The 18,232-nt window shown below is 34.2% G+C and overlaps 2 protein-coding genes across 10 annotated transcripts in view; both read left to right on the top strand.

Moving 5' to 3' along the window:
- LOC118199605 (carbohydrate sulfotransferase 1-like) overlaps positions 1–18,232 on the top strand; it is a 190,080-nt gene that overhangs the window by 157,421 nt on the left and 14,427 nt on the right. The gene's annotated exons all lie outside the window — the stretch shown is intronic.
- Positions 12,478–14,587, top strand: Srp72 (signal recognition particle 72). Its single transcript, XM_035371503.2, has one exon. The coding sequence runs from the start codon at positions 12,562–12,564 to the stop codon at positions 14,503–14,505; it is 1,944 nt and encodes a 647-aa protein (XP_035227394.1). The 5' UTR covers positions 12,478–12,561; the 3' UTR covers positions 14,506–14,587.

The raw sequence follows: 18,232 nt of genomic DNA, 5'->3' as shown, positions 1-18,232 counted from the left end.
GGTAGATACACCGGAAATACCGGGTATATACTTTCCGATTAAGTATTTTGTTAAAGAAAATGTTTATTTTATGCACAGAATTCGTACGAATGCTGAAAATAATTGTAAACATTAAATTCTTTTCGTAAAGGAAAGCATTAGAAAATGAAAAACGATATTTAAGTTAATTAAGGGAAATACATACTGCAAAACAAGGTATTTTTGAATATTTTTTCGTAGTATTGTTTGCACTAAATAAATCTTGTTGAACAGAACACATGATGGCATAAGTGCTAAGACGTAAAAACATAATCAAAAAGTATTATTCTGTTTATTTCCATTGCTCATGCACTTTTTTTTAATACAAATGAACTTTGACATTCCATGAGAAATATATGATCGTGATTTTCAGTTTAAATTACATATCTCAAGCAAAATTATACATAAAAAGATTTGACTTAACAAATTCATATTTAAATACCATAAAATTCTACAAATTTCTTAATATCCGTCATTATACTTTTAAATAGTATACTTATCACATTCTTTTTAAAGTGAAAAGTCACTTCATACTGATTCACTTCAGATTTTAGCAGAAGTGCATATATTTTCAGTATAATCTAAAAGTACTCTTATAATCCTTTACACTCCCAAGATTTCTATATAACATTTATCCTGACGTGATTATTTGCTTTAGTAAATAATCTTCGATATTGGCATCCTATTCTTCCTTCCATACATTAAAAATGGAACAATAAAAATACATTTTCTTACACATATACGCACAATAATAATAATAATAAACTTGCCCTACATCTTAGTTTCGGCCCACCAGCGGCCGAGCGGTAAAGTCGCTGAACACTGGTAGTTCGGTCCGAATCCCGCGAACGGGCTGGCTGCATGGGTGTTTTCGTGGTTTTCCTCATATGTAACGTGTATACGAGCCAGTTTCCCTGAGAAAGTCCTCCACAAAGGCATAACACCTATTACGCAGATAGCTTTAGTGTGCTTTGCCATAATTAAATACACCACCACATCTTAATTTAAATTCAGACTGTACACAAATTAAATATTTTTAATTACTAATGTATTTTTATAAGGTTGTTTCTTAAAATACTTTTGTTATACTCGAAATATGTGTTCAATATTGAATTATTTTTCTTTCTCTTATAATTAAAAACAAGTTATATGGAATTAAAATTAAAACTTATGCAGCAGTTAAATAACACTGAATAGAATATCTTACTTACTCTTTCGCTATTTTTATTCTAGCATTATACACAGATTTGTTTTCCTTCAGGTTCAAGCATGTGTAAGTTATATCAATTAAATTACATCACACATACCTGTATGCATCAGTTAAATAACATTGAAAGAAATATGTCATTCGATGTTTGCATCATAGCGAGGTCGAGAAATTGTTCTTTCCTCACGGTGATGCATGTATCAGTTTACTTAGTTCGCAAAGCTTAACCCAGACGCTGCTTCAATACACAGAATTCCGTTTGGGATGTAAAGAAAGTAACCAAAACATGTGAATGAAGTTGGATACGCGAATTTATTAACTAATCATTCAGGTACTCAGTATTGGTAAACATGACATGAGTTTAAAGATCTCACTACGATGTAAGTCTCATACACAAAATGAAGATTATGATAAAAAATGATTTAAAATGAGAAATTTTTCAATTTAAATGTAAAATAGCAGTAAAATGAAAAATAAATGTAAAATTACATCACAGTTATGTATGAAAACTACATAAATTCATTAAAAAATAGTTATTTTATCTGGTTGTAAAGAGTGTTTTCCGCCAAAAAACGTATTAACGTGTATAATTCTGACACAACGCTATAGCACAATTTGCCACTTCCGCCTAGGTATAATAGCAAATTAACAACACAAATCAAATCAAACTGTTGATGCAACGAAAGTAAACAAACGCCAAGAACTAACGATGTCACCCACATGACGTCATGCGTATGTGGCATAACTTTCTCCCTGCACTGCGCATCGCTCTTGGGCCCCCCTGACCATTGTAGTTGACTGTGGTAGTCGTGCCGAGACAGATAAGCATCGTTGTGTAGGGTTCAGTTGCTTCACACATGTCACCGTCGATCGAGGCATAGATGACACCCATTTTTTTGTTTGTTTAACAATAACTTTAATAAGTAAACAATTCTTGATTATTGTACATAAATATACAAGCATGAACAGGTAAGTCCGGCATGGTCTCCGCCGGATGAGAAAAATAATCTCTGCATCACGAAAGAAATGGCGATCCTTTCCCGCCAAAAAAAATCGGACCGTCTCGTCCGACAACCAGGGTGCAAAGTCCTCTTCGCCCCCCTCGTCTTCTTGTTCGTCCTTTCTCCTTCCGTCCAACGAACCACCTGCTCCGTCGGACTAATTATACCGCTGGCTAGGCTTTTCCTTCTCCTTCTCGGGTTATGGGCATTACATTTTTCTTGGTTGATATAACCAAATACTTAACCGATTTAAATTTATCGTTACAAGGAAAAGATCATATCATTGCGAACATGTTTGACATAATTAAAGCATTCAAATGTCAACTAGTTCTTTGGGAAAAACAACTTAAAAATGAAGATTTGACGCACTTCCCGACGTGCAGCATGAATAAATCAAGTTTAGATGATACTTGTTCGTATCAAAAATACGCAGAAAAAATTGCAAATTTAACAACTGTGATGTAGCCGTTCCTCAATAGACACTAATGCCGGCTAGCTTTAAAAGGATTTATTAACAGAGCACACAGGAACGGTTACAAACAAAAGAAATATATATAAAAATGAAACATAAACGAAATGGAACATCAAACAGTGAGAATAACATAACATAGTAAGCTATCATCATGGCGGCTGGAGGTCGACTGACGTTTTTTCATATCGCCACGAGATGGCGTTTAAATAAAATAGTTCGGTTACAGTTCATGAGTTCATGGCGTGAATAAAATAGTTCAACTACACTTAAATAGGTCTGTTACATCCTCCCCCTCTGACTTCGTAGACGTCTCGGCAAGAAGTCAGGAACTGACCTTTGTCTACTTTGTGCAGCGGGCGGAGAATCAGATGAATGGGCTCCAGTTTGACAAGCAGGAAATTTAGCGTCACCAGCACCTTGTGCAACAGGTGCAGATTCGGGTGGTATTACACGTTTCGGGCGTCCTCTTTTCTTTAAGGGAACCACTGGAATTACACGAGCTGAGTTTTGCTTATTTCGATCTTGATATGGTTTCAAGGCTGAAACATGATACTTGCCGAGAATTTTGTCTGGTTCATGAGGATCGGCAATATCATAAGTGGTTGGAGATCTTGTAGTCATTATCACATAAGGACCATCTCTTTTGGGCATGAATTTAGCAGTTTTCTTCAGTGGACCTTTGCTGATTGGGTGGAGGGTGACCCAAACTTTATCTCCAGGAACGAATTTCGGTGTTTCTCTTCGTTTTCTGTCAGCATAACGTTTCTGTTTATCTTGATGCATTTCGACTCTTTCTCGTACCTGTTGTACATTTCTTGCAAAACGTTTCAAATATGGAGTAATTTCGGGAACAAAATTATCGTTCTCAATTACGGCTTTTATATCATGCTTTACATCATCTAAGGTTCGTAACTCTTGTGCAAATTGAAGAAAAGCAGCAGAATGTCCAGTTGAATCACATTTGGCTATATTCAAAGCAAACCTTATTAATGGCAGTTTATCCTTCCATGATTGATGGTCGTTACCAACAAGTATTGCTAAACGTGGTTTCAGATCTCTATTCTTCATTTCAACTGGGTTAGATTGTGGGTGATAGACAGGAGTAAGACTTTGATCAATGTTCAAGATATAGCATAGTTGTTGCATAACAGCACTAGTAAACTGGGTACCATTATCACTTATTATTTTCCTGGGTAACCCAAATCGAAGGGCGACTTCCTCCAAAAGAATAGTGGCACATTCTCTGGCCGTGGCTTCCTTTAAAGCAAATAGTTCTGTCCACTTCGTAGCACAGTCCTGCACAATAAAAATCCATTTTCCGCCAGACGGTGTTTCAGGAAGGGGACCGAAAAGATCAATTGACAAGGTTTCAAAACGTTGAGCATAGACTGGAGTTTGAAGTAAACCAGATGGCTTTTGATTAGTGGCTTTATAACGACAGCATTCGAGACAGCTTTTGACATATTCTGCTATATCCTTTCTCATTCCAACCCAGTAGTATCTTTTTGCTATTCGATAAAATGTTCCTTCAGATCCATAGTGACCGGCCGTTGGCGAATCATGATATTCTTTCAAGATTTCTGCTTTTCTTTTTTGAGGTATAACTAGTTGAGCTTCTTCCTCTTCTGAATCAGGGGAATATCGGTACAAAACTCCTCTGTTCATAACGTAGCCTCTTCCAGTCCAAGTTGCACAGTCTGCTTCTTTCTCTGGACTCTCAAAAGTTTCGATGATCTTCCGAAGATCATCATCTTCTAGCTGTGATTGTCTTAATTCTGCAGGGCTAATAGTAGGGATTTCGACAGAGACAGCACATACTTGACAAGAATCTGTACTTGAGTGTTCACAAATAGGACGAGACAATAGATCAGCAATAAAGTTCAATCGTCCAGGAATGTAATTGATAGATTGTAGGATTGGATTTGTAAGGCCCATCTTGCGAGCCTACCAGTTGGTGACTTTAAAGACATCAGCCATTTCAATGGTTGGTGGTCAGAGGTGATTGTGATAGACTGGCTTTCAACATATCCTCTAAATTTGTAGTGCCCATACTACTGCTAAGGCTTCTTTTTCTATGGTGGAATAGTTTCGTTCTGATGCAGTCAGCAAGCGGCTGGCATATTCTATAGGGTGTTCTTCATTTTTCTCCCCTTGTAGCAACACTGCTCCAATGGCTACATTGCTAGCATCTGTGCGAATGATAAAAGGCTTCGTTCCATCAGCTTGCTTAAGAATCGGCGGGCTAATTAATTTGGATTTCAGCTCTTGGAAAGCATTTTCTTGTTGTGCTTCCCACTTCCACAGCGCTTTCTTCTTTGTTAAATCCGTTAACGGTTTGGCTATTTGAGAAAAATTTGGAATATATCGACGATACCAGGAACACGTTTGTACGAACGATTGCACTTGCTTAACAGTTTTCGGCGATGGCATGTCTGCAATGGCAGCAGTCTTGTGTGGATCAACAGCTATACCATGCTTAGTAATGTAATGCCCTAAATATTTCACTTTTTCACAACAGAAGTGGCACTTCTCACGATTAGCATTGAGCTTGAATAACGATAGACGTTGGAAAACTTGTTCTAAGTCAGAAAGGTGTTTTTCAAAGCTAGATGACAGCACGATGATATCATCTAAATATGTCAAAGCAAACACATTATTAAGTCCAGAACGGAACCTATCTATCAATCTAGAAAAAGTGGCAGGAGCGTTTCTCAATCCGAAGGGCATTCGGGTAAATTTATATGTACCAAAAGGGCAAACAAAAGCAGTCTTATTTTGATCTTCTTCAGCTACTCTCACCTGATGATAACCGGATCTCAAATCAATAGTTGACATATAAGGTGTCGGTTTTGCTTCACTCAACAAATCATCTATACGTGGCAAAGGATAAGTGTCTGGAACGGTTTGAGCATTTAGGTTACGATAATCAATGCATAACCGTACTTTTCCATTTGCCTTGGGAATCAGAACCACAGGAGAGGCATAGGGGCTTTCACATTCTTTTATGATACCTTGTTTTAGAAGGGAATCAAGTTCCTTTTTCAACAGTTCTTTCTTACTTGGGCTCATCCGATATGGAGGGACTGAAACAGGGTGGCTGTTTCTTGTGTTAATATGGTGTTCAATGAATGGAGTGGCTTCTCCCCCTACTTTGAAGACAGTGTGATATTTGTTAAGCAATGCATCAGTTGCAAGCCGTTGGGCTGTAGTTAATTGTTTCTCGTAGTTGGCAGTTGTTTACAACAACTGGGGTTTCTTCCAGTACTTGGGATTGATGAGGTTTCACGAAGCTATATTTTCTTCGAGGTTCATCAGAAAAGTTCCACTTATTTTCAGCAAGATTTAAAACAATTTTAGCTTTTTGAAGAAAGTCAGTTCCTAACAGAATCGAGTTATTTTTGGCATCAGGCAACACAAGGAGCGGAGTTTTGAATCTCTGCCTTCGAGAAGAATGATTTGTTCGGTGCGAAGTACCTCTTTTTCAGATACCAAACCATCAGCGAAAGACACCTCTAGTGTTGTCTTTTCAAATACTGCATCTTGTTTCTGCAGAATATGATAGAGGGATTCACTTGCAATTGAGTGACTAGCACCAGTGTCGGCGAAAGCTGTACCGGAAACACCACCAATACTAATTGGAAATACAGCAGTCCGAGTGGAAGATAAACAGGATCGGATTTGGATAGTGCCAAAATTTGATGAATTTGAAGTCTTTGGGGGGTTACAATCTGGACATTTAGACTTGATAAAACCAGTTTTTCCGCACCCATAGCATGTTAAAGGAGGTCGCTTTTCCTCTGTTTGTTGCTGAACACGATTTGAAAAGGTTTTATGAGTTCCCTGTATGTCACTTGTTCGATTTTCTACTTTGTGTTTGGATGGATTAGTCGGTTTGTAAGAATAGTTCCGACTGCCAGGAAGTTGAGTTTTATAGTTCGTATTTTTAACACGTACAGCTTCATAATCATCCAATTTCTGTACTAATTCAGATGAACTCTTTATTTTCCCCCAAGTATCAATAAAATGCTCCTTAACGTCACTACTGACTCTTCTTTTAAGCTGATCCGTCAGGACCAAGTCTTTGAGTGATTCAAAGTCTGTAACATCGAGACTATGGAGCCACTCTTCGAGATAATTGTTTAATTCGTAAGTAAAATCTTTCCATAAAGACCCAGGGTGTTTTTGGTGTGTAGTAAGTTTAATTCGAAATGATTCAGCATTTAATTTGAATCTTTGTAGCAGAATCTTCTTGATGTAAGAATAATCTTCTAATTTGTCTTTTGGTTCTCTTAAAATAATTTGCGAAATATGTATAGGCAGAAGAGGTAGGAGATGAGTGATGTAATCTATTTGTTTTATATTAACTTTCTCACATTGTCTTTCAAAAATTTGCAGGTAGGTTGCAATGTCAGAAGTTCCTGTAAATTTAGGGATTAGGTGAATATTTGTCCCAATAGCTGCATTTGAAGCAAAGGCGGCATAGTTAGGGTTTGAGCTAGCAGCTGCCAGGTTTAATTTTAAACGTTCCAATTCTAATAAAAGTTCTTGTTCTTTTCTTTGACGTGTCTCCAGATCGTTGCTTTCACGTTGTTTTTGTTGTCTAGTTTCGATTAAAGTTTCCAGAAGATTCCTGGTAAAAGCCTCATCATAAGTGTCAGAATTGACAATAAGATCTTTAAGATCTATTACTCGCATAGTGTCGTTTACAGTGAAACCCAGTTCTGCAGCGAGAGTTTTTAAATCCTCTTTTCGTGCTTTGGCAAGGTAAGCCATAATTATATGAGAGGTCAGGGGGGAGGGAAAAGATGAAGTTGAATTTGTTGTTATTTCGATTTTATTCACAATACAGTATTTTAGAATTAATAATTATACCTTTAAGTAAAATGTATATACCCTTATTAAACAGCATGTATGAATGTAAACAATGTTACTCGTACATTTATATACCACTATTAAACAGTATTTATAAATGTAAACAATAATACTCACAAAGTTTATTATTTCGGAGTCGTAAAAATATCATAAAATGCCCTCATAAATTCAACTTGTATCAAGAAAATAACATATAATAAATTGCTCAAAAATTGTTTACTACTTAGCAAAACATACATAAATGTCTTACCATAAGCTTTTATATTTAAGCTGAATTCTTCAAAATCTTAATCTTAACAAAATATTAAGCTGATTAAGCAACACACACTTAGTAACTCTTTTACTTCATTTAAATAGTCATTCGATTTTATTCATAATTACTTTCTTTCGCTTCAAGAAATATTTCCAAGACATGCATTCATTAAAGGAAAACAATCGTATTTTCTTAAAGTATTATACTATAATCATCATCTCAAAATGTTCGTCGAAAGATAAATCAACAAGTACAATATTTTATTTTATGTAGAATAAAATATTTAATAACGAACAACAGCACTCAAAGGAAATAAAAATAATAAAAGATTTGACGTAAACACATCATAAATCATCGCTAGTCTAAACATTTCCGCGGGGGGAAAACATCTGCTGCTGTATGTCAGAAGCGAAACTAATAAATTCTAATGAACAACGTCAATGAATATATTCAAACTTTTAACATCAAAACATGTATTCAGTGAAACAATATTATCTACAAATTAATTTACTATGCGCATTAACATTTTAAAATAACAAATTACAATTCAAGAAATAACGTTTGGTTAACAGAAAGCCGTTTGCTTTCGTTTAATACTCTTATGTAATATCAATAAATCAGATTTCAGTAAGGAATTTACATTTGCTTTAAGAAGCAGCTTATAATAAATAATCAGTTTAAAAGAACTTTAAACTCAGATTAAACGATAATGTAAACGAAACTTATCTTTTCCGTTGATATTGTCCAGTTGATGATTCGATGTGCTAGCAGCACGGTATGACAATTTTAATTCCAGAATTCGTTTCCAGAATATTTGACCAGTAGTCCACACCTGAAAAGAAACTGAGCCGATCTCCAGCAACTAAAAGTTAAATTCGGGAGTAAGAGCTTGTTAAAGCCAAACAGAAATTCTAAACATTTTGTTGCGCCATTTTGGATTCAAATTTAGTTGGGCGCCAATGTGATGTAGCCGTTCCTCAATAGACACTAATGCCGGCTAGCTTTAAAAGGATTTATTAACAGAGCACACAGGAACGGTTACAAACAAAAGAAATATATATAAAAATGAAACATAAACGAAATGGAACATCAAACATTGAGAATAACATAACATAGTAAGCTATCATCATGTCGGCTGGAGGTCGACTGACGTTTTTTCATATCGCCACGAGATGGCGTTTAAATAAAATAGTTCGGTTACAGTTCATGAGTTCATGGCGTGAATAAAATAGTTCAACTACACTTAAATAGGTCTGTTACACAACTGAATTTGAAACGAGGTTTAATGATTTTAGTTCCCTCGAAGACAAATTTTTTTTTTTTTTTCTTCGATTTTTCTCAATAAGTATTGACTCAATACCTAGCCATATGCAAATGGAGGTGATCGAGATTCAATGCAACTCAAATTTGAAAGCAAAATTCATTGAAGTGGGCGTGCCTGAATTTTACAAATATTTACCAGCCAGGTTTGAAAATACTCGAAAATTCGCATATGAAATTATTTCCATGCTTGGTAGCACTTATCGGTGCGAGCAGTTATTTTCAGTCATGAAAGGTAATAATTCTCCTGTTAGAAACCGTATTAATGATGCTCACCTTGGGTCAGCGTTGAAAGTTATCACTGCAAACAAAATTTCTCCCGAAATAGGAAAGATAATAGCAGAGAAGAGATGTCAAGTATCAGGACGTAAACATTAAATTTTTCTTGTTCTTTTCTATATAAATATATATATATGTTTATTATTGTATTATTCGAAATAAATCTACGTTTCTATGAATATAATTTTTTTTTTTTTTTTGGCCAGCCTAAAGTTAAACCTTGTTTGTTTGGCCCAAGTGTACCTATGAGTTTGACATCCCTGACGTACGGCGAACGTTTTTTGCCACGCTGCTTGCTAACTACCACGAATTCCAAATGATACTATGAATGAAAAGAAAAGACTTGAATATGCGAATGCTTCAAGGAGGAAGGAGGGGGGAGTAATTTCATTACAAAACAGTATTTCCTGGAAACCAGTGTAGTGAAAATCTGTTTGGACTGCCTTTATTTATTATTGCGTCTGCCGAGTGGATTGCTCTCACCGATGTTATGATACTTGACTAGGAATTCTTTCTAATTCTTAAAACTAAACTTTAACCAGCACTTCACGGGCCTAACCCGGCGACCCTTAATTAACTCTCTTTTTTACATCACTGCCCGCTAGACCTAATCTGGCCTCGTTTACCGCGACCCACATCTGTACCACTAAACATGACCTCCCCCCATTTATCAGGACCTCACCTTTTCACATATCACGGACCAGACTTTTAACATTAAAGTAAATTATTAAAAAATAGCAGCAATAGTTTAATTATTTAACTACTATTAAATCCATTAAAATTTAGACTTAAACAATATTGCAATAGCTTCGCTACTCTATAATCATTCCTGCAGTGCTCCCTCTTACCTAATACAACTTATCAATTCTTTATTTTCGCACAGGTATCACAAGCTTGCATTTCATCACTACAAGACCTTCTTCAATAATTAAATTTAAATCTTCGCTTCCTTAATTCCCCTTACTCCCTTCCTTTGCTCTATTTCTGTCCCTTTAATTCCTCATCTAATAATTTCTCCGTCTTTTTCACAGTTAACTTTCCTCACGGTTCTTTTCCGCTCCAGTAGCTGCTCCTATTCTCCTCTCGCCACGGGCGGTCGGAGAACTTTTCGCCTTCCTGAATAGACTCTCCCCCCCCTCCTCTTCGCTCCTTCTTCCCTGGATTCAGTTTTAGTCGTAAGACTCTTCCCCCCTCGCTCATCCCCAAGGCATTAGCTATCACTGCGGCTGTCCGTATTACCTAATATTACCTTTCCCAAGCCCTGGAAAATTATGTTTCCCGGCTGATTGTCTTCCAACCTTTCCGATTCCATAAACGCAATGCGTTCCGGAATTCGCCTCAACTAACTCCTTTCTCTCTTTCAATCTTAAATTACAAGTTGAAAGCAGAGAGAATTGCTCGTCCCATATGCGGACTCCTTATTCATTTCTTTCTATATAAACCCTTAATGGTTTGTTCATCTCTCCTTTAGCCATTGCTTATTCTTATCCAACTCAGTTTCCTTATCGATGTTGTGGAGGTAATTGCATTAAGTTGCAAAGGTACTCCGGAAGTCAAACGCCTTGGGCCTTGGGCCGATGTTATGACTGAATAACAGCTGCACCAGAATGCAAGGAAAGTCTCTGCTTTCCATCCTTGCGCCAACCAAAGACAAAACAAATGCATATTCTTTCTTTAAAGATGTTTATTGACTGAAGGGAAAAAGGCGATGTTAAAAAAAATTTTTTTTTAAGAAATTCTTTAGTTTTTGGGGTGCGGACATTGTGTGTGTGTGTTTTTTTTTTTTTTTTTTTTTCATAAATTTCATCTGTAAAGCTGGGGTACGAACATTACATGAGCGTATACGGTAAATGTATAAATTGAGTATAAGTTGGCTTTGTCTGTACGTAGGTATGATTTTTGCATCTTTGATTAGGCGTAAGAACGTTCAAATTTTATATATGGGACTTAACATCCAGTTGTGCACTTTCTTTTTTTTTTTTTCTATTGCAAACAACAATACTAGCGGTATTTATATATCTATTCTCTTACCTGGTCTTTATTTTCGCAGTCTTTGGTCGTAATCATATAGTACTTCCAGTTACATAACTGTTTTAAATGATAAAAATATTCATGTTTTAGTAATGTGAAATTAAAAAAAAAATCCACAAATAACGAAATCTAACTACATATACAATAACAGTTTATATATGTTAGTCTAACAACATTTAATATCCGTTTTATTGTTGAAAATATCTTATAATATTTAATATCGGTTTATTGTTGTAAATCCAATATCAGTTTATTTTTTGTCATATTTGTAATGCCCATTCCCTTACCCGGTCTATATTTTCGCAATCCTTGGTCATATACTTCCAGTTACATAAGTCTTTTAAATGACGAATGTATTCATGTTTAAGAAATGTCAAATTTAAATAAAATTAATTCTCGACTATTAACGAAATCTAACTACATCTATAATAACAGTTTATGTATGTGGTTAGTCTAACATTAAATATCTCACAATATTTAATATCGGTTTGTTGTTGTAAATATCAAATAATATTTAATACCAGGTTATTGTTCTAAAAAGAATATTTAATAGGCCGTTAGAGGAAATCATGTGGTGTCCACCTCAAATTTTTTAATAAAAAGAATGTGTTTCAAAAATACACATCAGAATCACTTTAAAATTTGGGAAAATTTCTTATTGATGAGAGAAAAAGAGACAAGGAATTAAAAAAACATACGTATATTTTGCAATAACTTTGAAAATAGTTGTTAGACATTTTGTTACTGATCAGATAAAGGGAACACCAAAAAAATAATAATGTAAAAATTTTGCAATAATTTTCGTCTACTTTACAATTGTTGAAATTTATTTAACATGTAAAGTATTTCAATGGTTAAAATGAGAAATAATGATGTACATTTGTCTATCATTTATAATTAATCTTTTTAATCTTTTAAAATTTTTTATATTTAAACATGTTTTTTATTTGGAGGTACTTGATTAGTTTATATTCTTCTTACTAGATGGCGGCACATGCAAATAGGCAGAGTGACTTTTGTATGCCACGTTTCTATTCCGGTTTCATTTAGGTGGAAATTTTGGAATAGACTGATCGAGTTTTAAAAGGCTTAACTGTTGTGTAGCGATATGGCAGCCGCTAATGTTAATTTAACAGCTCTTTACTCGGATTTAGTTCGAGCTGGTGACAGTGGTGAGTTTGATAAAGCATTGAAAATTGTGAACAAAATACTGCAGGAAGATAAAGAGGATAAAAAAGCTTATCATTGCAAAGCTGTCTGCCTCATTCACCTGAACAAGTTTGAAGATGCTTTAAAGACTTTGGAAAAACACGTAAGTGATTCACAATTTGAACGAGCATATTGTTTATATAGATTGAACAGAATATCGGAAGCTTACGAAGCATTGAAATCTGTTAATAATCCTAGTTGGAGAGAAAAAGAATTACTTGCTCAAGTTTTGTATCGATTAGAAAAGTACGAAGAATGTTTCGAAATGTATAAGGAATTAATAAAGAATTCCGAAGATGATTTTGAAGAAGAAAGGGAAACTAATTTATCAGCTGTTGTGTGTTATTTATATGCTGATAAAGAAAAGGATTTTAAGAAGGCTCCACAGTTACGAGAACATACTTATGAACTTTGTTATAACAGTGCCTGCATACTTATCAGCCAAGGAGAATATAGTTTAGCTATTGAGAAACTTAAGGCCGCCGAGGAGCTGTGTAAGAAAACCCTGGAAGAAAATGATGCTACGGAAGAAGAAATTGAAGCTGAACTTGGAGTGATTAGAGTGCAACATGGATATGTCTTACAATTGCTTAATAAAAATGATAAAGCTTTAAAAATATACAATCAAGTTTTAAAGAACAAGCCTTCAGATGCAGCCGTAGCTGCTGTTGCTTCAAACAATATTGTAACCATAAATAAGGATCAAAATGTATTTGATTCAAAGAAGAAGATTAAAACTGCCACTGCCGATAATTTGGAATCAAAATTGACGTCTAAGCAACGCCAAATGATAGCAATGAACAATATTTTACTTCTCCTTCATACAAATCAGATTGATCAATGCCGCCGTAGTATTCAAGCATTCTCTAAAAATTTCCCATCCATTGCTGCTGATGCAGCGCTTTTGTTAGCAGCTTTACACTGCAAGGAAAAGAAAGTCCAGAAAGCTGTTGATGTATTAAAGGAATTTGCTGCATCACATCCAGAACAGTCTATTATACTTTCATTTACCCTTGCACAATTGTTGCTGGCTCAAGGTCATGTTAGTCAAGCTTGTGATACATTGCGATCTATGGGTGATGTATCATACACACCTGGAATTATCTCAGCTTTAGTTACACTTTATTTAAACTTAGAGGACAAAGATTCTGCCATATCCATATTAAAGTCTTCTATCAGTTGGTATAGGAAAAACAATCCAAAAAATTCTGCTCTAAGTATCCTGATTCGAGAGGCTGCTAAATTAGAATTGAAAAATGGACATCCTCAAGAAGCTGCTAAGTTGCTGGAAGAATTAAGAAAAGATAATCCTGGTGATTTAAAAACTTTGGCCCATCTAATTTCTGCTTATTCACAGTTTGATCCTGAGAAAGCTAAAGAAGTAAGTAAACAGCTGCCTCCAGTTTCCGAGATGACTCTCAAAGTCGATGTTGACAATCTTGAATCTACCAGTTGGACTATGGGAGCAAAGTATATTAAGAAAGGTGGGAAGTCTGAGCCTCCATCTGGTAAACAAGATAGTGGCGATGGTCTTATACAGAAGAAAAAGAAACGCCATAAGAAAGGAAAATTACCTAAGAATTATGATCCATCTGTTGATCCTGATCCTGAGCGATGGTTACCACGACGAGAGCGTTCTACATATAAAAAGAAGAAAGATAAAAGAGGTGCTGCTATAGGTAAAGGTACACAAGGTGCAATGGCTGGTTCTGAAGAAGTAACAAAATCTTCAGCATCCAATGTACCGTCACCTGGAGTGTCAGTTACACCTACCTCTCCCAATGTCCAAGGACCTCGTCAAATGAAAGGAGGCCAAAAGAAAAAGAAAAAAACACGCTGGTGAACTCTTAAACATTAAAAATTCTTTGTAATGCTACAGTGATACAAAACAAAGAGAATAAATAAATCATTATTCTGTTACGGAATTTGTGTCAAAGATTAAAATATGTGTTTTGTGGATTCACTTAAAATTTGCCCAAGTATGAAAGGTAAAAATTAATATCTTTTTTAGATCTCAAAATGCTGTGTTTGAAATTTTGAAAGCTCTATATGGAACTTTAATAGGCAAGGTTATTGTATTATTTCTGATAACTGTTTTAAATTATTATTTGTTTGTAGTTTTCTATAATATTTATTTTCTGTAGAGAGAGAAGGATTTTAAGTTGAAAGATAATACATTCTTTTTAGTTTATATTCAATTTTAGAAAGTCTGAAGTATAAGAATTTAATTTTCTTTCAAAATTCTTTAATAGATTTATTTGATTTTGGATGGATTTACTTAGAAATTGAATTAGATGTGTTTTTATACTAGTTTAAAAATTCTTTTTTAATTTTTAGCATTATTGTGTGTAATGTATCGTTTAGTAATTTGCACCTTGCACTCGTTTTCAACCTTGCTAAGGAGTCTTATGAGGTGAACATCTTGCTCTTATAACATTCGAAAATTACCAGCATATTACTCACGTAACACAGCTGACTGACTGTATATGCAAACTGTGTTAGTAAATGAAATTGTGTAAACATTCCGATTTTATTCTAGTCATTTTATTATTTAAAATTACAAAAAGTAACTTTAGATTGAACAAAATTTCAAATAAACTTTATCGATTTTGAGGGCAATCTGACATAGGTCTGTCTTCTTCATGAGCAAAAGATTTTTGTCAAACTAAGGTTGCTAGTTTTTTAATTTGTATGTTGATGGATTTCTCTTTTAATTAGAAAATTGTCATTGTTTTTCCTATGAAAAAAATAGCATTCTATCAAAATAAAAAACTCTTAATTAAAGGGGCCTAAGACATTTAATTTATTTCCAAATTGTAAAATTAGATAATTTATCTGGCTAGCAAAGTGAATCACAATGAAATAGCAAAAATTTCTTTAAAACACTTTCTAATTATATTTTGCAAATATGGTATTATTGTATATTCCTGGGACAGCCAAATTTCAAGATGATGGGAGCCACATCATAGACTTTATGAACGTTCGAGAGCCACAAGTCCAAATTTATATTATTTTTAAAATAATAAGATAGATTTTGAATATAAAGAAACTTTTGAAGTAAATTAATGAATATGTGATTTACATGATTACATATAAATATGAATGAATGCATTTTATATCTACTGTTTAGTGATCAGTCCCAAGAAAATAAAAATTTGTAACTCTTGTACTGGGCATCTGAGTGTATTTTCTTCAGGTAGAGAAACCAAATATTTTCTTCTTATTTCCTCCATACCTCTCCGTTTACAATTATTGTTGTTTTATTTTAGGAGAAATTAAATTAATTAGAAACATATTCATTGGTTTACAATTACATAGAAAATGTTATTTGAGTAAATTACAAATCATTATTTAAAAGAATATTGAGTGGAATTTTTTTTCGCTCATGAGCAGTCTTTTAGAGAGTCTTAAATGGTACATGTCAATGCGCACTAAAGAGAAACTGTTCTTCACGGAAGAATATTTATTTAAAATTAAGCTATTAACTTGTTTAGGTTTTGCATAAAAAGTAATTTTTTTCTTCACACAATTAACATAAAGACCAACATACTGAGATTATTCGAATATTTGCATCCTAATCTAAGAAATCATTAAACATTTTTTCAAAAACTTTGGAATTACTGCTTTTACTGATGCCCAGTATAGAAGAACTCACCACAAAAAAAAAAAAAAAAAAAAAAAAAAAAGAATATGATTGCAATTTCAGTGGTACTTGAATAATTTCAGCATGGCATCCAGCAGAATCTGCCAGAATTTTTTAGTAATCAGTACACTGCACATCATTGAAAATTCTCAAATCATCCAATAATTATGGACATAGAATAATGGAAGTTCAGGAGCATCATGGAAAATTCTTGAAACTATCTCACGAATCATCTCGATAATTTTGGACATAGATAACAAAGTTAATGCATATCATTGAAAATTCTTGAAACTACTTTTTCAATCGTTATGATAATTCTGAACATACGTACCTATCGCTTACAAATCTAGTACAGTATAAAGTCCGAATTCCGGACTCGTCGATGTCCGATTCCGCATTTGGGATTTTTCCGCATATTAGATCATCAGTTTAAATCTAGTAAGATGACATGTAGAAATTATAAAATTAAAAATAAGAAATCGTGATTTATGAAATAATGAGGTATTTATGATCTAAAGAGTATCAAAATTTACAAAAAAGAGCTTAATATTTATTTGTTTACCTTATTAAACATTTCTTTCAATATAAGTTGTTTAAGTTGCTTTGTTTTTTGTGCTAATACTTTATCTTTAATTCTGTAGACAGACATAATCTCTTGTTTAGTTACATTGTTGAAGTCCTGTAACTGATGTGTTGAGAATTCCAACTAATTTGTCAATCGAAATTGTTTCATTTTCAGTAACTTCTTTGTCGCTTTCTTCACTTCGGTAGCGGTATTTTCTGGATCTAGAGCCATACTATAGATTTTGCCATTCATTGATTGATTGATGAGCATTGTCATTACAATAAAAAACTTCTTCTATATCATATCCATTTATTACTGCTTCTCCACTTTTCTTTACCAAATCTGTTAATTGGAAAATTTCACCTTTGTTTTGTGATATCCGATGGCGACTAATGACAAGTTCCGTTAAATTTTATCTTGCTTCTATCGCGCACCGAGACAATTAAGCCTGAACATGGAGATGGCAGAATCTTTGTCCTCTAAGTTTAAATAAAGTGTAACTAAAACTGAGATAATTCCAGGTGTGTATAATACATCGCCCATAGATCGCAATGTATCACAAGCTTGACTAATATGTCCTTGAGCCAGCAGTTATTTACTATACTTATACCTATTTCTTGTACATGCTTAAGGCTTATCAGAGTTCTAAATAAATAAATTCCCACATATATTTAAGCCTTATTGAGGGCCAGCGCTAAATATTTTACTGCCGCAGTCTCCTGTGGGTCCTAAATTCTCGACCTGGTGGGGGCCATATGAGCATTGGTTCTGGGTTTATGTGTATAACAAATCAGTTATTCTTAATTCAAATAGTCTTAAATGCAATCTTGTAATGAGTATCATCTACAAAATCTATTTTTAGCATATGGGAAGAAGATTTTGTTAAACTTTTCCTCAGCAACAATTTTTAGCGCATTTAACTTAAATCTGTAATCATTGGCAAGCGTAATGTCAACATAAAAGGTTACCATACGCCTTTATTATTCAATTACTAACACTAAAAAAAAAATTGTTTAGGCATCACTACATGAGTCATTACTCAAAAGTCATGTGTTGATAAACTTGCGGAAGGAAAGTATAATAAATGATTTGCCAGTTTGGCATCAGATCAGCAATCAATCTATGTGGACTGTTTCGGTTTCAGATGTGTGCCAAGCAGATACGCAGCAACGGAGCCAAATTGCTAATCATACAAATTTATGCTAAAATGATTGTTTTTTCAATAGCAAGGTATTTTATTTAGTGTCAAAGTGAAATTAAAAATCGGGGCTCTCCAGATGTTTTATTATGTGTGGAGGGGGGATTAAATGCACATGCGTAAAGCCTATGAGAAAAACGTGATTGGTAGTTTTGAGGTCCGGA

Source organism: Stegodyphus dumicola, chromosome 1, assembly GCF_044657685.1.
Source record: "Stegodyphus dumicola isolate Sdum_Otavi_A_Nest chromosome 1, ASM4465768v1".
NCBI classification, from domain to species: Eukaryota; Metazoa; Arthropoda; class Arachnida; order Araneae; family Eresidae; genus Stegodyphus; species Stegodyphus dumicola.
The sequence above is the reverse complement of the archived record's forward strand: the minus strand, read 5'-3'. Positions and strand labels throughout refer to the sequence as shown.